Source organism: Dendrobates tinctorius, unplaced genomic scaffold (genome assembly GCF_039654945.1).
Source record: "Dendrobates tinctorius isolate UK_male_01 unplaced genomic scaffold, ASM3965494v1 ptg000008l, whole genome shotgun sequence".
Classification (NCBI taxonomy): Eukaryota; Metazoa; Chordata; class Amphibia; order Anura; family Dendrobatidae; genus Dendrobates; species Dendrobates tinctorius.
Window position 1 is genome coordinate 68,596,690 of NW_027361676.1, and position 27,739 is coordinate 68,624,428.

The 27,739-nt window shown below is 45.4% G+C and overlaps 1 protein-coding gene across 2 annotated transcripts in view; it reads right to left on the bottom strand.

The window, feature by feature from the left end:
- LOC141092180 (cytochrome P450 3A24-like) overlaps nt 1–27,739 on the bottom strand; it is a 66,122-nt gene that overhangs the window by 12,830 nt on the left and 25,553 nt on the right. For both annotated transcript variants that reach the window (XM_073578172.1, XM_073578181.1), the window contains 6 exons: nt 22,738–22,826; nt 21,067–21,215; nt 14,306–14,433; nt 12,864–12,945; nt 9,699–9,859; nt 2,533–2,759 (listed from right to left, as the gene is read on the bottom strand). In XM_073578172.1, the coding sequence (XP_073434273.1) occupies nt 2,533–2,759; nt 9,699–9,859; nt 12,864–12,945; nt 14,306–14,433; nt 21,067–21,215; nt 22,738–22,826 (836 nt within the window). The remainder of the gene's footprint in view (nt 1–2,532; nt 2,760–9,698; nt 9,860–12,863; nt 12,946–14,305; nt 14,434–21,066; nt 21,216–22,737; nt 22,827–27,739) is intronic.

The following is a 27,739-nucleotide window of genomic DNA, read 5'->3' on the forward strand; positions in this document are numbered from 1 at the left end:
ATAAAAAATTGGGTCAAAAATATCATTTTTGTGGAAAAAAATATGATTTTTTTAATTTTTATGGTTCTACGCTATAAACTTCTGTGAAGCACTTGGGGGTTGAAAGTGCTCACCACACATCTAGATAAGTTCCTTGGGGGGGTCTAGTTTCCAAAATGGGGTCACTAGTGGGGGTTTTCCACAGTTTAGGCACATCAGGGGCTCTCCAAACGTGACATGACACTTGCAGATCATTCCATCAAAGTCTGCATTCCAAAACGTCACTACTTCCCTTCCAAGCCTCGACGTGTGTCCATACAGTAGTTTTCTCCCACATATGGGGTATCAGCATACTCATGACAAATTGGAAAACAACTTTTGGGGTCTAATTTCTCCTGTTACACTTGGGAAAATAAAAAAATTGGGGACTAAAAGATCATGTTTATGGAAAAAATATGAGTTTTTTAATTTTACGGCTGTACGTTACAAACTTATGTGAAGCCCATGGGGGTTCAAAGTTCTCACCACACATATAGATAAGTTCCTTGGGGGGTCTAGTTTCCAAAATGGTGTAATTTGTGGGGGTTTCCCTTGTTTAGGCACATCAGGGGCCCTCCAAATGCGATATGGCGTCAAGCCAATTCTGCGCTGAAAAGGTCAAACGGCGCTCATTCCCTTCCGAGTTCTGTCATGTGCCCAAACAGAGGTTTACCCCCACAATATTTTTGGGGTCCTGTTTCCCTTGGGAAAATAAAAATTGGGGGTGAAAATATCATTTTTGTTGAAAATATATGATTTTTTTAATTGTACGGCTGTACATTATAAACTTCTGTGAAGCCCTTGGGGGTTCAAAGTTCTCACCACATATCTATATAAGTTCCTTGGGGGGTCTAGTTTCCAAAATGGGGTCACTTGTGGGGGTTTCCGCTGTTCAGACACATCAGGGTCTCTCCAAACGCGACATGGCACCCAATCTCAATTCCAGCCAATTTCACGTCAAACGGTGCTGCTTCCCTTCTGAGCTCTGCCATGCACCCAAACAGTGGTTTACACCCACATATGGGGTATCAGCGTACTCAGGGCAATTTGCACAATAACTTTTGGAGTCATGTTTCCCTTGGGAAAATAACAATTTGTGGGTGAAAAGATCATTTTTTGGAGAAAAATATGATTTTTTAATTTTACGGCTGTACGTTATAAACTTATGTGAATACAAATTTCAAAAACTGACCGTCACATCCAAGCATAAGCATAGTGTGAACAGGTGCTTAACCTAGAGTCACCAACTCATATACATTCAAGCAAAAAAGGAAGCACACTGTAGCTCCAAACCATGCAAATATGAAAAATGAATAATGAATTGCATTACTGCATTAGAAATATGAAAAATTGAGAAGGTTTAGCGCATAAAATGGCCAAGTTATGTGTACCTGGAAGCCACGTTAAGGCATTTCTCGTTTTCCAGGTCCCTATTCTATGCCAATCCTCACTAAGACTGTAGCCTCCATCTGAATGGAAACCTATGAAAAATCCTCTGTTAGGACTGAAGTCTATATCTCTGTGGAGGTGAAATGGCCCTGGTTTGATTAAAAACGCCTGCAGCTAACAGGTGGAGTGCTCAGTCAGAAGGTAAATGAATACAAATTTCAAAAACTGACCGTCACATCCAAGCATAAGCATAGTGTGAACAGGTGCTTAACCTAGAGTCACCAACTCATATCATTCAAGCAAGAAAGGAAGCACACTGTAGCGCCAAACCATGCAAACATGAAAAATGAATAATGAATTGCATTACTGCATTAGAAATATGAAAAAAAGTTATGTGTACCTGGAAGCCACGTTAAGGCATTTTTAATCAAACCAGGGCCATTTCCCCTCCATTCAGATGGAGACTACAGTCTTAGTGAGGATTGGCATAGAATAGGGACCTGGAAAACGAGAAATGCCTTTGTGGTAGTGTTCTTTTGTTTTATTTTTCATTTTGTCAAATTTTTTCGTTTTTTCTTAAATAATTTTTTTCTTCATTTATTTCACACATTGTGCCCCCCCCATAAGTTCATAAAGACTTTTGGGAGGCATTTTAATTAAATATATTTTTTACATTGCTTATTTCACCTGTTACTGAGGCTGGTATGCTAGCCCCAATAACTGTATAAATCCAGCCTACTACTTGAAAAACAGATCTGATCTGGATATGCTAGGACTCAACAGCTTTGGCTCCCTCTCGGCACCAACTTGGTCCCGAGGAGGAAGTGTAAGCGATTCCTATACTGTTCACAGGTTTGTTCAGTGCTGTGTATATGTAACAAAAAGCCATAACATATCTGGAGAACTCTTGCAGGAGTGTTGTGGGTTCATTTTTCCCTTCGCCGTTGAGGTCTGGTGGGCTCCCTCCTCTGGTGAGGGAGGGTGATGGGGCTGATTGAGAATGTTGAGCTTTACAATGTATTATCAGAAGAACTTGAATAAAGTAATGAAAACATTTGATATGATTGAGATTTTCTCTTTATACTCATTATATTTTCCCAATAAATGCCCCCATATATATGATACCTTTCAGGTCGGAATTCCTCTGGTTCCGGCCAAAACTCAGGGTCACGATGCAGCACAAAGACTGGGATAACAGTTACAACGCCCTTTGGGATAGTCACTCCATTGATCTCAGTGGTGGTCTTACAAACACGCTCAAGTCTCAGAGACGAGGGATAGAGTCGTAACGTTTCATAAATCACCATATCAAGGTACTCCATCTGCTTCAGAGCTTCGTATGTTGGAGTAGCCTGAAGACAATGAATTCATTGCTAGGGTATTACTTTTTAATCTCAGACCATTGTAAATTTCACCATAAATGACATACGGTAATTACGAAGTTGATTAAAATGAAATTCACACAGTTATTAGCCAATAATTTTTGGAGAGCTTTGTGTTAATGGCAGCATTAGGGCTCTAATGTGGAGATTTCTTAAAATGAATGGCAAATCTGATTACATAACCATTCCATATTGTCTAATATAAATAAGACCGACTAAATATCAAATTTGTATAGGGGACTCCTTATTGTTCCCCGATGGCAGGTTGCAACTCGCCAGTTCATTTTTTTTTTTTTTATTATGGAAATAAACCATCAAATGAGGAGTCTACTCCGTTCTTCATACTCTGCCAAGCCCACCTTCATTAGTCCAACAGCTATCTAATGTGCTGTATATGTTCAGCCCTACAGTTGAAAACGGGAGCTGAACTTCTCTGTCACTGTAGTGCCGGTGTCCATGCACGCTTCCTACCTCCCTCCCTCATTCCCTTCCCTGGCAGGGATGCAGACCTACAGCAGCAGATGACATGGCTCCCGAAACCATCATTGGTTGTGGATACTTCACACTAGACCTTGGAAATCAAGGTCCTAGGGTCTGAAGGAAGAGTGGAGAGGCACACAATCCAAGCTGCTTGAGGTCTAGTGTGATATTTCCACAATCAGTGATGGTTTGGGGAGCCATGTCATCTGCTGGTATAGGTCCACAGTGTGTTATGAAGACCAAAGTCAGTGCAGCCGTCTACCAGGAAAATTTTAGAGCACTTCATGCTTCCCTCTGCCGACAAGCTTTTTGGAGATGGAAATTTAATTCTCCAGCAGGACTTGGCACCTGTCCACACTGCCAAAAGTACCAATACCTGGTTTAAAAACAACAGTATCACTGGGCTTGATTGGCCAGCAAACTCGTCTGACCTTGACCCCATAGATTCTCTATGGGGTATTGTCAAGAGGAAGATGAGAGACACCAGACCCCACAATGCAGACGAGCTGAATGCTGCTACCAAAGTAACCTGGGCTTCCATAACACCTCAGCAGTGCCACAGGCTGATCGCCTCCATGCCACGCCTCATTGATGCAGTAATTGATGCCAATGGATCCCCGACCAAGTATTGAGGGCATTTACTGAATATAAATTTCAGTAGGCCAACATTTCGGATTTTAAAATCATTTTTTCAAGCAAGTGTTATAAAGTATTCTAATTTACTGAGATAATGGCTTTTGGGTTTTTATTGGCTATAAGCCGTAATTATCAACATTAACAGAAATAAACACTTGAAATAGATCACTCTGTTTGTAATGACTTTATCTACTATATGAGTTTCAATTTTTGTATAGAAGAACTAAAATAAATTAACTTTTTGATGATATTCTAATTTTGTGAGATGCACCTATACAGTGCCTTGCGAAAGTATGCGGCCCCCTGGAACTTTTCAACCTTTTCCCACATATCATGCTTCAAACATAAAAATACCAAATGTAAATTTTTGGTGAAGAATCAACAACAAGTGGGACACAATTGTGAAGTTGAACGAAATTTATTGTTTATTTTAAATTTTTGTGGAAATTCAAAAACTGAAAAGTGGGGCGTGCAATATTATTCGGCCCCTTTACTTTCAATGCAGCAAACTCACTCTAGAAGTACATTGTGGATCTCTGAATGATCCAATGTTGTCCTAAATGACTAATGATGATAAGTATAATCCACCTGTGTGTAATCAAGTCTCTGTATAAATGAACCTGCTCTGTGATAGTCTCCGGGTTCTGTTTGATGCACAGAGAGCATCATGAAGACCAAGGAACACAACAGGCAGGTCCGTGATACTGTTGTAGAGAAGTTTAAAGCTGGATTTGGATACAAAATGATTTCCAAAACTTTAAACATCCCAAGGAGCACTGTGCAAGCGATCATTTTGAAATGGAAGGAGTATCATACCACTGCAAATCTAACAAGACCCAGCCGTCCCTCTAAACTTTCATCTCAAACAAGAAGACTGAACAGAGATGCAGCCAAGAGGCCCATGATCACTCTGGATGATCTGCAGAGATCTACAGCTGAGATGGGACAGTCTGTCTATAGGGCAACAATCAGTCGTACACTGCAGAAATCTGGCCTTTATGGAAGAGTGGCAAGAAGAAAGCCATTTCTCAAAGATATCCATAAAAAGTGTCCTCTAAAGTGTAGGGAAGGTGACCTGACGGACGGACGGGCTAGTCAGAGTGAAGAAGGAAAGGTTTTCACAGTGTAGGTAGGTGTACAGTGGGGAAACAGCTAGGAAAGTGTAGTGGAAGTGCAGTACCTTGGGTTGACCATTAGATGGCAGGGAGGAGTGTGAGCAAAGGACTTGACATCAGCTTAGGGCTTTAGAAACCGTTGGTCATGGGGGGTGGGGTTACAGTAACAGGGGACCGGGAGAGCTATAAATACTGAGGGAGGGTTCCAGAAGGGTCCAGTCCCCAGGGGGGAGCTCCAGTGACAGGAGGACTGCGACAGTCTGTGCGCTGTGAGGAGAATCTAAACCAGGGGGACTGAGGAGAGAGAACGTCAGGGGGGTGGTCCTGACAGGAAGAACCACAGAAGGGACGAGGCACTGGGTGTGAGACACCGTATTTGACACGATGACTGATCAATGGAAGCGCTGTTGGTTTAAGGGCCTAAGGCGGCCACAGTGACGGACCTGTCAGGAGCGTCGACGAGTGAAGAGGGGACGGTGTGTGCATACACGTCCCTCAGTGTAACGTACGGTGTGTAAGAAGTGGCCCTGGAAACGGAGGGCCGTGAGGTAAAGGAAGTGCGGTGTGCTCTGAGGCCGTCAGACGGACGGCGAGTGAAATAAACTTGGACCCGTTGCACCCAGAATCTGCCTCCATCGTGTCTCTGTTTTTATCTCTGCACGGTAAGAAGAGGGACCAACCCCCCAGCTCGGCCCACTGACCCTACATTTGGCGTAGTAGGCAGGATCGCCGCCGCTAATACATTATCTTCTGCGGCAGGCCTGCCTTAAAGGATGGAGAAGGACTTGGACTGTGCTGCTTGGATTATAAATACCTGTGGATTACAATTGGCTTACCTGTGGATTACAAATTGGGAGCGCTGTGGTGACTCAGTGGTGCTGACAGAAGATCCGGGGCGGCATCAGGTGCTGCGCAAGATGGCGGCATTACTACAGCGCAGGGGAGAGTTCCAAGTGTTTGCAGTCGTGTTGAAAGGACTGGGGCCCCCTCCAAGGTACCCCTGTGGACAGCAGTATGTGCCTGGAGGCCGACGCTCCCATGTACTGGACCCTGTCAGATGGGTGGAAAGGTCTGCCAACGCTCCACCCAGCAGGAGGAGTGGCACAGAAGAAAAACTTGGCTGCGGCTGTCTGACGCCATTCGAGTGCTGCCCAACGGACGGTATGAGACGCTGCGGGTGTCGGGGCATCGGCCGCCTAGAGTGGCGATGGCGGCGAGAGATGGAGCTGCACCAGAAGTCATCTTCAGAACCACGGGCAGGCAGCGGGATGCTGAGCCGGGGAGCGGAGCTTGAGCAGAGTCAGAGAGAACGGCCGCCACCAATACCAGCAGAGGACTTCTCAGCAGAGCCCCCGAGTCCGGAGGGAAGGCCCGCAGGACAGTGGAGCAAGGAACGGAGGCTGCGGGGGAAACCGCGTAATGATGGGACGGATGCCGCAGCGCCGGGGAAGGTGAGAGTATCCCCGGCCCTACCAGTGCCTCCGCAAGCGGCCCCCACCATTCTGCTGCAGCACGCGGCCCCCTGCGCACCGGAAGGCCTAGTTACCACGGGCCCCGTAATGTATGCGGAGCTGAGCGAGGCCCCCGCTCATGTCCCCGAACTACCCCGCCCGGAGTCACCAGTGCAGAGCTCAACCAAAGAAAACGCTGCTGTGCTTTCCCTGCTAATAGCAGCTGCATCGTTGAAATCGGCCATTACTCCGGCTCCTTTGGAAGTAGTGGATGCGGCCTGTCCTGAGGCCGCGGTTATGCCGCTGCTGGAGTCGGCTGCGGCCGACTTAGCGGGCCCTGTGATTCCAGCCCCCGAGGACCCGGTTGTCCCCATTTGCCACCTGACCCCAGTGGCTGCTGGGCCACAGAAATTTTCGGCCGTTTGTGTCTTGCGGTCTTTTTCAGAGGAGTCCCGCCCACAGGACTCCAGGGCCCGTGCTGTTCCCTCCATGTGGGTAGCGGAGGTGATCAGGAAGAAGAAGGCCCGGGAGCAGGAAGTGTGGGACCTGCTCCACACTGAAGGAGAGGCCGGCATGGAAAAGAAGAGGACTTGAATGGACACCCTCAGTATCCCCGGGGGCTCCACGGCTGTGGGGTCCCTTACTACTAGCCACTGCGAGGTGAAGTAGACTGTCGAGAGTTCGGTGCACTGTAGTGCAGGTTCTGAAGAACAGTTCTAGTTTAAAAAAAAAAATATTTGATGTGCTGAGTTTATTTTTAGTATGTTCCTCTTACAGGATGTTATTTGCTGATTTGAAACTTGACAGAACGGGGATACGGAGAAGTGGAGGAGTGTTCAGGTCCAAGGAAGGGGGGAGAAAGAAGACATGCAATGTTATGTTGGTTTTAAAATGAGCAAAAGAAAACGAAAAAAAAAATATAAAAATGGGTACTTGTGCTATTATAAAGTTGTTTAATGTATAATATGCCAAAGTAAAATGCAACAGGTCCGGGTAAGGGAAGGTCTGCGGGACCAAAGGAAAGTGTGAGATCCGGTAGGGATCTAAGAGTTGAGGAGGTCTGGGAGACCGGGACGCCGACCATGGCATGTAATTGAAAGAAGGGAAAATGAGTTGGAAGACGTGAGAAAGACAGCCGTCCTAGGTCAGGTCAGGACACCCCTGAAGTAGGAAGGCGGGCGCTGGTAATGATCTGGAAGGTAAGAGACCTCGATCATGGCGTACCGAATAGTGGAAGGTGACAGTAGGGGAGAGTAGGGGAAGGTACACGCCATAGAGAGAATATGGGTGTACCTAGCCCAATTTGAAAGACGTTGTCATGTGGCGTGCGCGCTGGTGAGTAGCAGTAGGCTGCTCAGAGCATAGTGCTCCCAGTATGGTTCGGCCCCCGCAGATAGTGGGTTTGGCTCAACAGCTGGTCCGACAACAGAATGTAGGTGTAGCTTCAGAACGACGAAGGCAGGGATGACGATTGTCGAGGACGACAATGGACAAAGGAAGGGGAGTGTAGGGAAGGTGACCTGACGGACGGACGGGCTAGTCAGAGTGAAGAAGGAAAGGTTTGCACAGTGTAGGTAGGTGTCAGTTATTACAGTGGGGAAACAGCTAGGAAAGTGTAGTGGAGGTGCAGTACCTTGGGTTGACCATTAGATGGCAGGGAGGAGTGTGAGCAAAGGACTTGACATCAGCTTAGGGCTTTAGAAACCGTTGGTCATGGGGGGCGGGGTTACAGTGACAGGGGACCGGGAGAGCTATAAATACTGAGGGAGGGTTCTAGAAGGTTCTAGTCCCCAGGGGGGAGCTCCAGTGACAGGAGGACTGCGACAGTCTGTGCGCTGTGAGGAGAATCTAAACCAGGGGGACTGAGGAGAGAGAACATCAGGGGGGTGGTCCTGACAGGAAGAACCGCAGAAGGGACGAGGCACTGGGTGTGAGACACCGTATTTGACACGACGACTGATCAGTGGAAGCGCTGTTGGCTTAAGGGCCTAAGGCGGCCACAGTGACGGACCTGTCAGGAGCGTTGACGAGTGAAGAGGGGACGGTGTGTGCATACACGTCCCTCAGTGTAACGTACGGTGTGTAAGAAGCGGCCCTGGAAACGGAGGGCCGTGAGGTAAAGGAAGTGCGGTGTGCTCTGAGGCCGTCAGACGGACGGCGAGTAAATAAACTTGGACCCGTTGCACCCAGAATCTGCCTCCATCGTGTCTCTGTTTTTATCTCTGCACGGTAAGAAGAGGGACCACCCCCCCAGCTCGGCCCACTGACCCTACAAAAGTTTGCAACAAGCCACCTGGGAGACACACAAAAAGTGGAAGAAGGTGCTCTGGTCAGATGAAACCAAAATCGAACTTTTTGGCAACAATTCCAAATGATATGTTTGGCATAAAGGCAACAAAGCTCATCACCCTGAACACACCATGCCCACTGTCAAACATGGTGGTGGCAGCATCATGGTTTGGGCCTGCTTTTCTTCAGCAAGGACAGGGAAGATGGTTAAAATTGATGGGAAGATGGATGAAGCCAAATACAGGACCATTCTTGAAGAAAACCTGTTGGAGTCTGCAAAAGTCCTGAGACTGGGACGGAGATTTGTCTTCAACAAGACAATGATCCCAAACATAAAGAAAAATCTACAATGGAATGGTTCACAAATATACGTATCCAGGTGTTAGAATGGCCAAGACAAAGTCCAGACCTGAATCCAATCAAGAATCTGTTGAAAGAGATGAAAACTGCTGTTCACAAACAATCTCCATCAAACTTCACTGAGCTCGAGCTGTTTGCCAAGAAGAATGGGCAAGAATTCAAGTCTCTCGATGTACAAAACTGATAGAGACATACCCCAAGCGACTTGCAGCTGTAACTGCAGCAAAAGAAGGTGGCGCAACAAAATATTACGTTAAAGGGGCCGAATAATATTGCACGCCCCACTTTTCAGTTTTTGAATTTCCACAAAAATTTAAAATAACCAATAAATTTTGTTCAACTTCACAATTGTGTTCCACGTGGTGATTCTTCACCAAAAATTTACATTTGATATGTTTATGTTTGAAGCATGATATGTGGGAAAAGGTTGAAAAGTTCCAGGGGGCCGAATACTTTCACAAGGCACTGTATCTATTTAGCTTTTCAATTTAAGCCTTAAGCTTCTCATACACCAAAAGACATTGAACATTATGTATAGTACGGCACCATTTAATGCCATTATTCCATATCGCTGTTACCTTATTGGGAAGAAAGGTGTCAATTTCCTCCTGAAGTTTTGTTTGGACATCTGGATGAGTTGCCAAATTATAAGCCAGAAACATCAGTGTAGTGCTTGTGGTCTCATAACCAGCCATAATGAAGATAAGTCCCTGGGCCATAATTTCAGTGTCTGTCAATTCTATTAAATAAATACAATATGGAGTTTGATACAATCATTTTGCATATAAAACGCGTGGAATTATGGAAATCACATGATCAATAGACATTTTAATGATATGCAAATGATGAAAGAAATGGAAACAAAATTTTTAAAACATCGTAATTTATTTTTGAATGTGAGCACTCGTGTGCAGACATACAGGCACGTACACGCCTTGGTTGTCATCTATGAGGTTATTAATGATAGTCTGACATGCTATATATTAATATAGTTAATTTAGTGAAAAAAATTTTAATTGGTGGAGAAAAGTTGAACTTGATGGACCTAGGTCTTTTTTGAACCTATGTAACTACAGTATTTAACTAATGCTGAATTAATTCGAGCAAATCATCAAGATATGCTGCTGGCAGCTCCCTTTGCAGTTACTGACCAATGATGTCCTTGCTTTTATTTCAAAAAGTCATTAAAATACATTACTAAAAGAGTGGGGACATATAGCAAAAATACCACGGCAACAATACTCCCAAGAATTAATCATAGTAGCTAGTGCTATTGTGAGTGCACCAGAAAAAACCCACAAGATATCATAGAAGTAGTGAAAAAAAAGAGAAATAATAAAAAAAGTATATATTCTGATTGCTTAAAAAGAAAAAAAAGCTTGCACTTCAATAAATATCAATATATGAGTTAATAAATGTAGGTAAAATGCCTTACAAAAATAAAGCAGCCAGTAGATGGATAAATCAATCAGATGTGCAAGTTACATAGCAACAGCAGATACCATACAATACCAAAATTGAGTCAAAGTAACCAGGTAAAATGGACAAGTGCCAATATATTAGATAATAATAAATTAGTGCATAGGTATTGACAGCTAAATTATCTATAAGTGCAGTGCACAAATGACTATTAGTAAGTTGGCAGTGAAAGTTAACTGCTTAGAATACACAAAGAAGGTATCAATAAAGTGCTAAAGAGGTGAACTGACCTTAGGAGAAGAGTTGCAGCAGTATAGATAGGCCCTGACGCGCGTTTTGCGTTAGCTTTTTCTCTCAGGTGAAGTGGGACTAATTTATTATTATCTAATATATTGGCACTTGTCCATTTTACCTGGTTACTTTGACTCAATTTTGATATTGTATGGTATCTGCTGTTGCTATGTAACTTGCACATCTGATTGATTTATCCATCTACTTGCTGCTTTATTTTTGTAAGGCATTTTACCTACATTTATTAACTCATATATTGAAATTTATTGAAGTACGTTTTTTTCTTTTTAGTCAATCAGAATATATACTTTTTTATTTCTCATTTTCTCATTTCTGATGGAATTCTCTGACAGATACAGTTTGACACAAAAATACATGCTCAAAACTCAGACGACACCGTTGACATTCCCCCAGACCAATGTTTTTTTTAATTAGCTTGAGCAAATAGGCCTTTAAAACTCTCCCCGGGTGGGGGGGGGGGCAAAAGACATAGACTCTGTGTCCCCAGCAATTATCGCAGGGGTGTGAACTCTTGTGCAGTTACTAGCCACCTGCCTTCCTTTGCTTGACTCTGGCTGCCATGCAGACATTGTGGCACCACAGGTCCCAGCACAAGGTTCTGAGATATTGAATCTAGAAAATGACCTATAATAAAAGAATGCAATATCTCTCAACCTAGCCGAGCACATAATCGGAATTTACATTCTTTTCCCCACAAGCCCATACCAAGCAGCCACCTCTGGAACTCTGTGTTATTGAGTTATAAAGTATAGCTGCCAGGAACTAAATACGGTAGCCGTATTTGGACTTCCTGCACAGATAAAATCCAGCAGAACCTATTGGTGGCGCCGCAGTCTTATTTAGACCTTTGGGCGGAAAGTTATGGGCATCCACGGATCTGGCTGGAAAATCATGCTCTCAGATATGGAAGGAAGGAGGAGGCGGCACAGCTCAGGGGTGGACGCAGCATGTGAGAGGGAGCAGTCTAGGGGATAATAGGCAGCTCCTCATATTGGACTCATTTTTCCTACTAAAAGGAGGCCCGTTATCTGACGCGGCCAGAGAATCACATATCATAGATTTGGACCTGTGATCTATCAGCGCCTCCCTGTGGTCACAAGCTACATAATATGGTAATTGTAATCTATGTGTACCCTACCCTTGTACGGCACTCCTGTCTGTATACTTGCATATTGTTCTTGTGTGTGTATATATATATATATATATATATATATATATACACACACCTGTATTTTTCTGGTGAGCCTTTTCGGCGATTAAATACAAAATTAATCTTGGGCTGCTCTTTTATCTCGATCCACGAATCCCCACGTCCGCACGCTTGGTTGGTTATTATACGCTACCCCGGGGGTTGGTTTCTGACTCGATATAAGCCTGTTGTCAGATGGGGCCTATATCGAACGAGGAACTGGTGGCAGCATACCGTACTGTGTTAGTGAGGAACTCTGACAGTGACAGTCGGAAGGTTTACATATGTATCCCCAGCCTGGACTGGTGATATATATCCCCCCTCACTTGGAGCTCCTCAATAACTCGTACCTATAAGGGGAGCCTCTCCAGCGAATATTTGCCCTCGGTGCAGTTCCCTGACTGACCTGGGGTAAGTGGTGGCGCCAGAGAACCGATCCCTGAGTCACTCTCACTCCTCCCCAGAGGTGAGTGAAGTCGACACACTCCTTCCCTTGTGTGATCCGTCACAGTCGGCAATTGCAAAAGGAGCTGCCAGCAGCAAATCTTGATGATTTGTGTGTCCAAGTGCATCCAGCGTGGCAAAACATTCCTCAGAAAACCATTAATAACCTAGCTGATAGCAACCAAGACATGTAAGAGCGAGAATTTCTGCATGTGGTGCTCATATTCGATTCTGAGTAAATCAAGATGTTTTGAAAATAGTTTCCATTATTTTTATCATTAACGTGTATTTCAAACCTGTTATTTCCATTATTCCACGACATTTCCTTCTTGGTGTTTTATGTTGAGGAGTGTATATTGCAGAAAATCAATGTTCATACCTTTATAGCCATGATCTGACTCTCCTGTACTGTTGTCTTTACATTGAGCATCTACCATCAGTTGTAGGAAATCTACTCGATCCTGAAAGACCAGATAAAAGATCAGAGCAGGCAAAGCTCCAAAATACGGTAAATGAAATCCTTTGCATTCCACTATAGTACTTTATCTCAGACAATTTAGCGACTACCTTTATGACTTCACATATTACATATATATGATATATTATCTCCTGCCTTTCTCTTAACACGGATATTTCAAAGTCAGTTTGAGATCAAAATTGAAAAACATAACATTTTGATTAATCAAATATGGTAGCAGGGGTTAGAAGAGAATCCCTTCACATACCGTATATACTCGAATATAAGCCGAGATTTTCAGCCCATTTTTTGGGGCTGAAAGTCCCCCTCTAGGCTTATATTTGAGTCATATACACCGGGGGGGTCGGAGGTGTCAGGTCATACTTACCCGTCCTGACGCTGTCTCTTGAGCCCCCAGCTTCTCCACGCTCTCTCTTCCTGCCTTCAGTGGTCACGTGGTACCGCTCATTAAAGCTCATGAATATGCGCATATTCATGACTTTTAATGAGCGGTATCACAGATCGCTGAAAGCAGGAAGAGAGAGCGCGGAGAAGCTGGGGGCTCAAGAGACAGTGTCAGGACGGGTAAGTATAGCGATACTCACCTGTCCTGCGTCCATGGCTGCTTGCTGCTGTCTGTCATCGGTCAGTGACAGTGACAGCACAGGGCGCGGTGACGTGATTAGTGCGCGCCGCGCCCCCTGCAGTCTGAACGTCACTGACCGATGACGTGGCAGATAGCGGTGAGCAGCCATGGACGCAGGACACGTGAGTATCTGACACCGAGCGACGGAGAGGTGAGTATGTCATTTTTTTTATTTTTACATGCAGCAGCGGGAGCACATGGGGGAATAATCTAAGGAGCTTGTTGTGGGGGCAGCATATGGGGGAACAATCTATGGAGCTTGTTGTGGGGGCAGCATATGGGGGAACAATCTATGGAGCTTGTTGTGGGGGCAGCATATGGGGGAACAATCTATGGAGCTTGTTGTGGGGGCAGCATATGGGGGAACAATCTATGGAGCTTGTTGTGGGGGCAGCATATGGGGGAACAATCTATTTAGCTTGTTATGGGGGCAGCATATGGGGGAACAATCTATGGAGCTTCTTATGGGGGCAGCATATGGGGGAACAATCTATGGAGCTTCTTATGGGGGCAGCATATGGGGGAATAATCTATGGAGCTTCTTCTGGGGACACCATATGGGGGAATAATCTATGGAGCATTTCCCACCCTAGGCTTATACTCGAGTCAATACGTTTTCCCATTTTTTTGTGGCAAAATTAGGGGGGTCGGCTTATACTCGGATCAGCTTATACTCGAGTATATACAGTATTTCCCAGTTGAGTAAACATTCACTTACTGTGTGAACTCCTTTCTGCCTGCTTTTCTTAATGCTTGTTATAGCATCTTGAAAAAAGTCGAGGACACTCCTCGGCAGGAAGCAAAAATTCAGTTTCTTCAAAAGAGGAATCAGGAACGGAAACAGAACTATAAGAAAAAAAGCAGAGCCTGAATCATTCAATCAGCACAGTGGATTTCATTGACCATATTTTTAAGAGCTACAAGACTTTTCTGACGTCTTTTGGGATGTAGAGATGATGGATGCATTTGCTGTTGAGGTCTACTTTGCGACCTTGGAGTAGAACTTCATGGTTGTGACATGGCTGATCAGAAAATAGTGCCATGTAAGATGCCGTCTAAAATTAAATGTTTGTGGCACGCATTAACCCCTTCCCGACATGCGTCGTACATATACTGTTCTGCGGGAGCCGCATTACCGCAAAGTGAAGTATTTATACAACGCTGGTATTTCCGGTCACTGCACAATGCAAATGGCTGATGTCTCTGATATCAGGCTATCCCTGCAATTCTGACCAACTAATCACAGCGATGTCACAATAAAATTACAAAAAAAAATCCATGGGTGGGGTGATCACCATGTCACCTCTCCTGAGTGATCGCTTTGGCGCTGATTGGCTGAATAGTTACTGACCAATCAGCGCCAAATGGGTCAATCTAAAATAGCGATCACTGCTCTGCATGACATCTTTGCTTCAGAGTTGGCATGCAGAGCGGTTGTGTACCCCGTCTGTGTACCTGAGCGAGAGAAAAATAATTGGTAGCCAGTGCGATCCTCCTGTGATCTATCTCCTCCTGTGCCTCCTGCAATCTGTGTTGTGTGATGGCTGCTCTGTGACTGATCTGTGATCACACCAGCAGCAGCTCCCCAGTCCTCATTCCAGCTCCCTCCCCCAGGCTCCCCAAATATCCCACACTCCCAATTGTATTTTTGGCACACTTTTTTTGTGCCCGTCATCCTGTGCTGAGCATTCATGCTCTTCCCGTGGCTGCAGCTCTTTCATCAACAAAATCCAACATGTTGCGTTTGGCGCAGGTCGCCGCACCATCAAAACGACGCATGCGGAGGCATCTGCATACATTGGCAAGGCCTGCATACCCAATGCTCCATAGAGTAATCTGAAGTGTGGGCTTCTGCATCCTTAACTTTTGGTGGGTTGAAGGACACAAGGAAAGGTGTTTTTCCTGACCAGAACCCTGCACTGACGACTCCGTGGTTGCAGGTTTCGAACGTTCAGAAGAGGAGGCAATAGAGCTGGTGGCTGTTTCGGCAATGTACGCCAAAACCTGTTCCTGATGCTCCGGCTTTAAAAGTGGTTTTCCTACTCCAAGAAAAGGGAACCTTACAGGCCTTTTTGGGCCAAACGATGACACAGGCTCAACACCTCCTGCCTTAGCTGCTATTGTGCTTTTGCCAGAACCAGCCGATGCACCACCACCATCATTACCAGCTGCGCCCCCCTGCCCACATCCGCGGCCTCTTCCACCATACTTCCTCATGTTTGGGAAAATGTAACAAAAATACCAGCAGAGAGATGGTACTGTATGAGGAGCGTCCAGCTGTGTAAGTGTCACGCCGTGCTCACCTGGGGGCGGGACCTCGGTCCCGACGTCATCCCTTCCGGAGCTGCGGTCACTCCGGGGGTCCTGTCGGGTGCGCACGCGCAGCTCTCGTCCCCGGGTCTCCTCCTACATGTCACGTTTGCGCTTGCACGCTCCTGTCAGTGCTGTATAGGGCTCGGTCCTCTCTATGGTAATGGAGGACCTGACCCGGAACCTGTAGTGGTCATGTGCTTTCTGGCTAGGTCCTGACCCGGAACCAGTAGTAGTCATGTGCTATATCAGACGATCTCCCCCTAGGGGAGGTGCCTGATTATTGTTGTGCTTCCTGGCTTGGTCTGCCGTGTCCCTGCCTGGCTGTGTGCTGTATTCAGGTCCCCTGCCTTGCACTCTGTTGTGCCTCTTGGCACACGCTCTGAATCTGCAGTCTGCTTTGTACTTGGTTGTGCCTCCTGGCACACGCTCTGACCCTGTGTTCTGTCTCGTACTTGGTTGTGCCTCCTGGCACATGCTCTGACACTGTACTCTATCTCATCCTCTGTTGTGCCTCCTGGCACACACTCTGATTCCGTGCTCTGTCTTATACTCAGTTGTGCCTCCTGGCACACACTCTGATTCCGTGCTCTGTCTTATACTCAGTTGTGCCTCCGGGCACACACTCGGACCCTGTGCTTTGTCTCATACTCAGTCGTGCCTCCTGGCACATGCTCTGATCCTGTACTCAGTCTCTTACTCTGTTGTGCCTCCTGGCACACCTGCTGCCTGACTCAGTGCTCTGACGTGCTCCTTGCACGCATCCTGCTTCACTCATACCCGGACGAACGAAGTCTCTGTATACCACGTGTTCCCGTGTCCACACTTTACACGTTCCTGCAGACACACTCACCCACTCGTGTCTCCTGTGAGCCGGCCGCCTGGTGCCAGCAGTCGTGGTGCCTCACCCCCTGGGGCTTGCCCCTGACACTCCCTGTATAGAGGGTGGTCTTCACTAGGTCAGCTCGCCCTGGGAGGGTTGGTGTCACGACCCAGAGGGTCCACTCCAGGAGTCGTCACAGTAAGGTGTATTAAAAAAATAAAATTTACGTATATATTTTGTTAGTCAATGACGCTCTCTCAGTATGTATTTGACTGTAATCCAACAAGCAGATATACGGAAATGTATCAGAAGTGTACAGCTGTATACGTTTTTTGTGTAACTAACAATCTACGTATATGTATTTACGGAATGTCACACACACGCTGACTCTGTATAGATGTGACTGTAATGCGAACGGCAGATATACAATACTGTTTGAGAATCGGACAGCTCTATACGGTGTCTGTATGGAAAATTGTCAATCTCCGTCTATTTTTATACGGAGTGACACACGCTATCTCTGTATAGTTTTGACTGTCATCAAACAGCAGATATACGAAACTTTTTCAAAAGCGGACAGCTCTATAAGGTGTAGGTCTGGAAAAATGGAAAATCTCCTCGGTTTGTTTTTCCAGAGTCACACACAGATAGCTTGTATTTGTCCGTGATACCAGCTGGTACACGGTAGTGTGTGAGGAGCGTACACCGCTATACGGTGTCTGTATGGAAAATTGTCAATCTCCGTCTATTTTTATACGGAGTGACACACGCTGTCTCTGTATAGTTTTGACCGTCATCAAACAGCAGATATACGAAACTGTTGGAAAAGCGGACAGCTCTATAAGGTGTAGGTCTGGAAAAATGGAAAATCTCGTCGGTTTGTTTTTCCAGAGTCACACACAGATAGCTTGTATTTGTCCGTGATACCAGCCGGTACACGGTAGTGTGTGAGAAGCGTACACCGCTATTCGGTGTCTGTATGGAAAATTGTCAATCTCCGTCTATTTTTATACGGAGTGACACACGCTGTCTCTGTATAGTTTTGACCATCATCAAACAGCAGATATACGAAACTGTTGGAAAAGCGGACAGCTCTATAAGGTGTAGGTCTGGAAAAATGGAAAATCTCCTCGGTTTGTTTTTCCAGAGTCACACACAGATAGCTTGTATTTGTCCGTGATACCAGCCGGTACACGGTAGTGTGTGAGAAGCATACACCGCTATTCGGTGTCTGTATGGAAAATTGTCAATCTCCGTCTATTTTTATACGGAGTGACACACGCTGTCTCTGTATAGTTTTGACCGTGATCAAACAGCAGATATACGAAACTGTTGGAAAAGTGGACAGCTCTTTAAGGTGTAGGTCTGGAAAAATGGAAAATCTCGTCGGTTTGTTTTTCCAGAGTCACACAGATAGCTTGTATTGTCCGTGATACCAGCCGGTACACGGTAGTGTGTGAGGAGCGTACACCGCTATACGGTGTCTGTATGGAAAATTGTCGATAACCGTCTATTTTTATACGGAGTGACACACACTGTCTCTGTATAGTTTTGACCGTGATCAAACAGTAGATATATGAAACTGTTTGAAAAGCAGACAGCTCTATAAGGTATAGGTGTAATGGTCAACATGTGACTGGACACACCGCCTCCAGCAGGGCGAATTTTTATGACACACACGACCCTGGATACACCGCCTCCAGTAGGGCGAATTTAAATAATAAGACGTGCAGCCGGACACACCGCATCCAGCAGACGAATTTCGGAAATACACGTGAAACTGGATATACTGCCTCCAGCAGGGCGAATTTAAATAAGGGGAAACACCAGGGAAACAATTACAATGGTGGGCCCTGCGATAGGGAACGGGGACGTGGAGACCTCCTGCACTCCCCTGAGTCAGTGTCTCTACACTCCTACCGATCCCTAAGCCGGTTCCGCACCGGGCGTCGATCAGGATACCTTTAAGCCCTAGCTCGCCCTGCACCTACCCCTTTCTAGTGAAATGGCCGGTGCAGAGACTAATCCCACCACTGCACTGAAACACACATAAAGGAAAGGCACAAACAGGGAAACACCACTTAGCTTTGCTCTGTTGCTCTTGCTCCCAGCAACAGAGTCCACCACCAGAATGCAGCTTTCCTCCTGAATAGCTGCCACCAAGCTCTGTTAGAGCTGCAAGGAAATCCCCTCTGACTACTTCCACACCAGGGCTCTGACCGTGCTGCAAGGAACTCTCTCTAGCTCCTTCCTCCACCAAGGATGGTTGGAAATGAACACTATCACCAACACCAATGAGAGCACATGACACACCTTTATAGTTAAGCCAGAGGAATCACACCTGTTAGTGATTCCCGTGCAATAACGCTAACCACCACTGGGGGCAAACTAGAACAAAAGACACCACTGTGTAATAATCCTAATGGCCACCGGGGGAAAACCAAACTTAAGCACACAGCTTAAGGAAAAAAAAAGGTTACATGTGCTTTTAACTGTCATCATCCAACCTGGATAATGACAGTAGGTCTGGAAAAATGGAAAATCTCCTCGGCTTGTTTTTCCAGAGTCACACACAGCTTGTATTTGTCCGTGATACCAGCCGGTACACGATAGTGTGTGAGGAGCGTACACTGCTTGTTAGGAGTGGCGGAAGGCACTAAAAAAAATAAATAATTAAAGTGCCTTCGCCACGGGGTCCACCGTGCGGCAGGTGATATGACCGCTGCTAGAGAGGCAGAGCACTGTGGCATTAATGTGCACGGGGTTAACTGCACCCAGAGTGCACTGAAGCAAGTTCTGTTAAGGACACAGAGCCGCAACCTTAAAGCACACAAAAGGCTGTGTCTGTTTAAGTCACAGAACAACAGCGACATGGTATTAAAGGGTCACAGGAGCAGCCTTAAATGTCAGAACTACTCCGACAAGACCTACCGTGAAACGAGGTGCGAGACGTCGCAACTGCGAACGCTCGAGGAACTGCAATCGCAGCGCGGTGTGAACGGAGCCTGAGAGGAGACACCGCAATATCACTGGCGCGATGCAGGACGCTAGCTGCTGAGACAGGAATAGCTGGAGCGCGCTGGCGCTGCTACTGGCGGCTGCCCAATCGCTCACACAATCGTATTATCAGAGGGAAGGGGTTTCTTAATAAGTCAGTCACCAGTCCAAGCATCCGTCACCATACATACAGCAGCAGTATGAAATACTAGCGCATGGCATAGCGGCCATGTGCACTTTTTTATAGCGTACAGGACCAGCCAGAAATCTCCAGAGCCCTGAGCTAAGCCAATGGAATCAAGAGCAGGACCTGAGCACCTGACTCCTGAACTCCAATGGGAGCTCGTCCCGTGGGCATGCTCAGAAGTTGGGAAAAAAGGACTTAGCCTCTGGAGACAAATGTGAGAATCTGGATTCCCGCATAGGCAACATAGAACCCAGATTCCTAACACCGCTATACGGTGTCTGTATGGAAAATTGTCAATCTCTGTCTATTTTTATACGGAGTGACACACGCTGTCTCTGTATAGTTTTGACCGTGATCAAACAGCAGATAAACAAAACTGTTTGAAAAGCGGACAGCTCTATAAGGTGTAGGTCTGGAAAAATGGAAAATCTCCTCGTCTTGTTTTTCCAGAGTCACACCCAGATAGCTTGTATTTGTCCGTGATACCAGCCAGTACACGGCAGTGTGTGAGGAGCATACACCGCTATACGGTGTGTAAAAAAATGAATGCTCTGTAACTCACCAGAACAAAATAATAAAAGTTGGAGTGCTTTGAAAAAAGCAGTTTGAACAGCAGTGTGCACACAGCAATTCATCAGGTAGCCTTAAAAGGCAGCCTAATCACCACCAGCGCTGCTGCACACAACAAAAAGCCTCCCCTTTCACTACACACTAACTGTACAGTGAAAAGCGCTATCAGCAGAAGCAATTTTTTTTTTCTTCTTCCCTGCCTAATGCTCTCCCTTATTCAGAATCAGCAGCAGCACCTCTCCCTATTCTAAGATCGGCAGAAGTAAGATGGCGGTCGGCAGTCACGGCCTTTTATAGCCACTGTGATGCCACACAAAGCCAGCCAATCACTTCAATGCCCTTCTCTAAGATGGTGGTGGCCGCTGCCCATGTCATCGCGTTGCCCACAGTGTGCGTCCTCCATCATTGGCTGAGAAAAGGCACTGGAAGCATTATTTGAACCGCGACTTTGGCGCTCTGCTCGGCGACCTCATGGCCGACCTCATGACCTCACGGCCGATCGAAACCCGACTTTAGCTAAAGTCGGCGATTTTTGAATTTGACCGACCCATTTCGCTCAACTCTAATCTTGATAGATCTTAATAGTACTTACCTGTTATTAAGAACAAAGGATTAAAAAAGGAGAAGTTGAAAAGGTTTCTTGCATTGATCACGAATGGATCATTGGGATTATTCAATGAATCCACATTCACACTGAACGATGTGCTCAGGACAATGTCCATGCTGTAGCTTCCAAATATGCTGAAATGACAAAATGGCGAAATACCAGTCTGAGCTTAATAAACCCAAGACCCTCATGTATCACCTTAACATGCCTGCTTCCATTAACAGTTTTTCATCAAGTTTATTGGAAATTGCAAGAGAAGAATCAAAAAGATTGCAATGCAATCACTTCACATGTGGTCCTCTTCAAGATAATGATTGTCCTGTGTATGTAAAATACATTTGAGCTGAGTAGAATTTTTTGCCGTAATATCAAAAGATGTACAATTGTGAACCAAATTTTTGGTGAGGTCAACATGACACAAAATGCTTCAGTTTAATATTACTGTATTCAGACTGTAAGATACTGTAATTACACCCACTAAAGGGTTAACGAGTAATATAAAAAATAAAGAAAAGTCATTCTAAATAAATTTTTAAATACGTTTAATTAGTAAATCACAAACTTGTTTTGTCTAATCACTGCTGACTTTTTACACCGATGAAAGCTCGTCTTAAAATAGTAATAGGACAGGTGTCTGTTAGCATGTAAGAATTAGGAAATTCAGCTACTCTGACATACATATAAATTATATCACATACTACATCCATCCGTGTCACAGAAGTCATTCAGAAAGATGGGGTGATGGGAGTGTAAGCAGCTTTATCTTACTTCAGCACCCGTGGTATCTCCAGTATTAGATAAGTTAGGCAGGGTGGACAGCAGTGTGAGCAGCCTCTGCTTACCTCAGCATCCTGGTATCTCCAGTATTAGCTCAGATAAACATCGTGGCAACAGTGTGAGTAGGCTCTTCTTACCTCAGCACTCCTAGTATCTACACTATTAAAATAGATAGGCAGGGTGGACAGCAATGTGAGCAGCCTCCTCTTACCTCAGCACACTTGGTACCTCCAGTAGCAGATCAGATATATAGGTTGCACAGCAGTGTGAACAGCCTCCTCTTACCTCAGCACCCTTGGTACCTCCAGTAGCACATCAGATATATACGTTGTACAGCAGGGTGAGCAGCCTCCTCTTACCTCAGCATCCTTGGTACCTCAAGTAGCAGATCAGATAGGCAGAGTGGACAGCAGTGTTAGCAGCCTCTTCTTATCTGTGGTATCTCCAGTATTAGATCAAACTATCCACTTAAAGCTCATCTTCTTACACATGTAGGAAGAGGCGGACTTTCCTACTGCACATGCTCACAAGTCTCTGTCTTATTACCATCCTAGGACAGGTTTCTGTCAGTGTAACAAGACGATGACCATTTTGATTTCCCTAGACAGATGTTCACAGGTGTCTAGTGCCCACACTCAATTCTCAATTTGTGAATCAAATCTTTTGAGCATCCAGATATATCTATAGGCAAAAATATATCTGGTATTTTTGACGTTGGTATATTTCTGGTCTGAACTAATATGTGGCATATGGCTTTAGCTGGGCAGCCCGACTAGAGGGAATGGTTTTCCACATAGCTTATATACAGGACTCTGTCCAGGAGACATGGTAACAGCTGTGCTGCAGATCAGATACAATGTAATAAAACTATTTACTTACTTCTTCATATTTAAAGATTCTTTATTAGCAATTGTCTCATGAATATTCTTTACTAAAAGTTCTCCGTATTCTTTGATTATTGGATACATCTGTAAGGATGATGAGAGAATATTAAGTTTACTTAGGGTATGTTAAAAAATGAATCATCATTTCCATCCCACATAGAAATTAAAAAAAAAAAAAAAAAATTACAATGCTCAATCCTTCATCACGAAACAATCACTGACCTCAGGGAGACCAGTCAAAGAAAACACTGCGGCAGCCGGCAAAGGCGCTCAATCAGTGAAATCCTAGGTGCATTGCTCCCTGGGAAATACAAATATGCAAATAAAGTCCGTGGAGCCTCATTTAAGAGTCTCAAACACGGGACTAGCCTGATCTTCCTCCAGGGAAGGACCCAGCCAAGGAGTGGCTCCTTTCGGAAAGCACCATTACCACCATATTAAGTGGCCCTTTAAGTCAATATCCAGCTCTTTACGAGTTTACAGATATGACAAGGGAAATACCAAGGCCAGGTATCCATCCACAGACAGCTGTTTCGGGGTGTTGCCCCTCATCAGTGTGGAGTAGGATTCTTGCTAGGTGGGAGCAATGCCTAGTAGACCAACATCATGAAACAATCCTTGGTATTTCCCTTGTCATATCTGTAAACTCGTAAAGAGCTGGATATTGACTTAAAGGGCCACTTAATATGGTGGTAATGGTGATTTCCGAAAGGAGCCACTCCTTGTCTGGGTCCTTCCCTGGAGGAAGAACTGGCTAGTCCCGTGTTTGAGACTCTTAAATGAGGCTCCACGGACTTTATTTGAATGCTCAATCCTTATGATATTGCACTATTTTTTCAGACTTTTTTTTATTGAATCTGTACAGGCTACTAATAGAGATGTGAGCACAATCTGAATCTTTTGCACTTTATTTTCACTAGTGCAATTTTTGCAACTCTATATTGGCTCTCAGGGGTAATGTCTGTCTTTGTGGAGAATGACAAGTTGGCGTAAGGAGACTTATAGAATGTGCAATTTTTCTCTGGTAATTTAAATACGCAAATAGCATCTTTAGATAAGACGATGACTAGAATTCTAGTTCTACCTATTGGATGTAGTGCTCTTAACTCAGTCATTCCTTTGTAAGCCAGCCTGATGAATCAGTCTCTGTGCTCTAGAAGCCAGCAAATATAATTTTCTGGTTAGCCAAAAAAGGCATCAGTCATAGAATACTTTTGTCCTTTTTTAAGCATAAAAGTATTTATATGAATGCAGCAATTATAAAAGTCAATAACTACCCTTTAAACAGCCTTGCCACATGACATAGGGTTTGAGGCCAAACCAGAATCTACATTTGCAGATGCGTGTTTAGGGGTGTTTGCCCCTCATCAGTGCAAAGCTGGAGGTCTGTTTTTGTTGGGTGAGAGGTCTCAGACATTGGCTTCAAGGGGTAATGTCTCTCTTTCAGAGGAGTTCCAAGTCTCTGAAGGCATGTTAAAGGGTTCATAATGACTTTTAGGATAACTACATCTAATAAATGGCACTAGAGATACTGTCCTCTTTCTCTCTGAAGAGGCGATTTGCATAGGACTGTATTATTATTATTTATAAAGCGCCATTAATTCCATGGTACTGTACATGGGAAGGGGGGTTACATACAAAGTTATAGATATCGTTACATACAAAGTTATAGATATCGTTAACAGTAAACAGATTTACAATGACAGACTGGTACAGAGGGGAGAGGACCCTGTCCTTGCGGACTTACATTCTACGGGATAGTGGGGAAGAGACAGAAGTTCGGGGGTGCAGCAGCTCAGGCGGTGGTGAGACGGCAGAATGGTTATTGCAGGCTGTAAGCTTTCCTGAAAAGATGGGTTTTCAGGTTCCTTTTGAAGGATCCAAGGGTGGTGGATAATCAGATGTGTTGAGGCATGGTATTCCAGAGGATAGGGGATATTCAGGAGAAATCTTGGAGGCGGTTGTGTGAGGAACGAAGTGTGGAGGAGAGTAGGAAGTCTTGGGAGGATCGAAGATTACGTGAGGGAAGATATTGGGAGATTAGTTCAGAGATATAGGGAGGGGAAAGGTTGTGGATGGCTTTGTAGGTCAGTGTTAGTAGTCTGAACTGGATTCGTTGGGGAATTGGGAGCCAATGGAGGGATTTGCAGAGGGGAGAGACAGGGGAGTAGCGAGGAGAGAGGTGGATTAGTCGGGCAGCAGAATTGAAGACAGACTGGAGTGGTGCAAGAGAGTAGGCAGGGAGGCCACAGAAGAGAGTCTTGCAGTAGTCAAGGCGGGAGATGATGAGGGCAAGTACAAGAGTTTTAGTAGATTGAGGTGGCAAGAGTTTGGACGTGTGGTTTGAAGGACAGGGCAGAGTCGAGAGTTACTCCGAGGCAGCGGATTTCAGGTGCGGGAGAGAGCGTGATGCTGTTTACCATAATAGATAGATCTGGTAGGGAAGATACGTGAGATGGAGGAAAGATAATGAGTTCAGTTTTGTCTACGTTGAGTTTTAGGAAGCGAGAGGTGAAAAAGGAGGATATGGCTGATAGACACTCCGAGATTCTGCACAGCAGAGAGGTGACAGAGAGGTAGATCTGAGTGTCATCTGCATACGGGTGGTACTGGAAGCCATGGGACTTTATGAGTTGTCCTAGGCCAAGAGTATAGATGGAAAAAAGTAGGGGCCCCAGTACACAGCCTTGGGAGACTCCAACAGAGAGGGGGCGGGATGAGGAGGTAGTGTGGGAGTGGGAAACGCTGAATGTGCGGTCAGAAAAGTATGAGGAAATCCAGGACAGGGCAAGGTCTTTTATGCCAAGGGAAGAAAGAATCTGTAGCAGTAGGCAGTGGTCAACTGTGTTAAAGGCAGAGTGCAAGTCAAGAAGGAGGAGGATGAGAACTGTCTGTTAGCTTTGGCTGTGAGTAAGTCATTAGTAATTTTGGTCAGGGCAGTTTCAGTGGAGTTGTGGGGGCAGAAGCCAGATTGCAGGATGTCAAGGAGGGAGACAGATGAGAGGTGGGAGGAAGTTGAGCATGGACATGCTGTTCGAGGAGTTTGGAAACAAACGGGAGCAGTGATATGGGGCGATAACTTGGCATAGCAGTTGCGTCAAGGTTTGATTTTTTGAGGATGGGTGTTATGGTGGCATGTTTGAAGGCAGAGGGGAAGGTATCAGAAGTTAGGGATAGGTTGAAGAGATGGGTTAGGGCTGGAATGATCATGTTAATGAGGTTGGAGAGCAGATGGGAAGGGATGGGGTCAAGTGCACAGGTGGTGAGGTGTGATTTGGAAAGGAGATGAGTAAGCTCTCCTTCAGTGATGTTGGAGAGGGAGGTTATTAGGGAAGGGCAGAGGTCTAGTATGTGGAGCGGTTGGGGTGGTGGAACTGTAAAGGTTTGCCTTGTTTGGTCAATCTTGTTTTTGAAGTAGGTGGCAAAGTCCTCAGCTGAGATGAGGGGAGTTGGAGGTGGCAGTGGTGGGCAGAGGAGAGAGTTAAATGTGCTGAACAGTTGTTTTGGGTTGTGGGATAATGAAGATACAAGATTTGTGAAATAGGTCTGTTTAGCAGAGGTGATGGCTGATTTAAAGGCAAGTGTAGCTTGTTTGAAAGCAGTGAAGTCGTCTGGCAGGCATGTTTTCTTCCAACGCCGACCCTGGATGCTTGTCGAAGTTTTTTTGGTGAGGTTGTTGTGCCAGGGTTGCCTATTGGTTTGTCGCACTTTGCCATGCATGAGAGGAGCGACTGAGTCTATGGCTGATGTGAGGGTGGTGTTGAAGAAAGCGGTGGCACTGTCCGTGTTGTGGAGTGAAGATATGGAGGACAGAGGTAGAAGAGAGTCTGAGAGTCTGTGGATGTCTAGGTGTGCGAGGTTTCTGCGAGGATGTGCTAGTGGCTGGACATGGGGGGCAGGTGAGGAGGATAAGGATGAGAAGGTGAGTAGATGGTGGTCAGATAGGGGGAAGGGAGAGGTTCTGAGATTAGATAGGGAACAGAGGCGAGTGAAGATGAGGTCTAATGTATGTCCATCTGTGTGGGTGGCTGTGGAGGACCACTGAGTAAGTCCAAAGGATGAGGTAAGTGACAGGAGTTTGGAGGCTGCTGGCTGGTGTCAATGGGGATGTTGAAATCCCCCATGATGATGGTGGGGATGTCAGAAGAGAGAACGTGGAGGAGCCAGGTGGAGAATTGGTCGATGAAGGCAGTGGCTAAGCCCGGTGGTCGGTATATGACAGCCATTTGGAGATTAGAAGGAGAGTAAATACAGACAGAGTGAACCTCGATAGAAGGAAGGATAAGGGACGGTGGGGGTTGGATAGGGTTGAAGGAGCAGTGTTTAGAAAGGAGGAAACCCACTCCACCACCCTGTCTGTTACCAGGGTGATGAGTGTGGGTAAAGTGGAGGCCACCATAACTCAGTGCGGCCGGGGAGGCCGTGTCAGGGAGTGTCAGCCAGGTCTCAGTGAGGGTCAGGAAGGAAAGTTATGTGTAAGAGCAGGCAGTAGGGATTGACAATAAATTTGATGCATGTAGAGAAATGGGTAGGAGAACTCTACGTTGTCAAACTTGTCAGTAAAACTGCTGTTCATATATTAGTTCTTATGTAAGGATGCAGCATCCTTCAGAGTTATTGGTATGTGAGGTAAAAGATGAAGTAACATGTTGGTAAATATAGAGAATGGACTGTCCATTCTTATTCTGACATTTTAGGCAATGTTCGAATGTAGTGTAAACGCTGCAGAAAATCTGCTGCATTTAACAAAACAAAAGATGGGTGAGATTTCATGAAATCTCATACCCACTGTACTGTACATTTTTTTGGTGTTTTTTTTCTATGGGGATCATGAGAAAAATATGTAAAAAATGCAAGTATTTTAAGTGCCAAATCCTAGTGTTTCTGTGCTAAAGAAACGTTAAAAATGTATCATGTCTGCACCAAAATACATCAGAAAAAGGGGAAAAGCATTAAAAACACAGCAAAAATGCAATACTCATAGAAGATTGCTATTG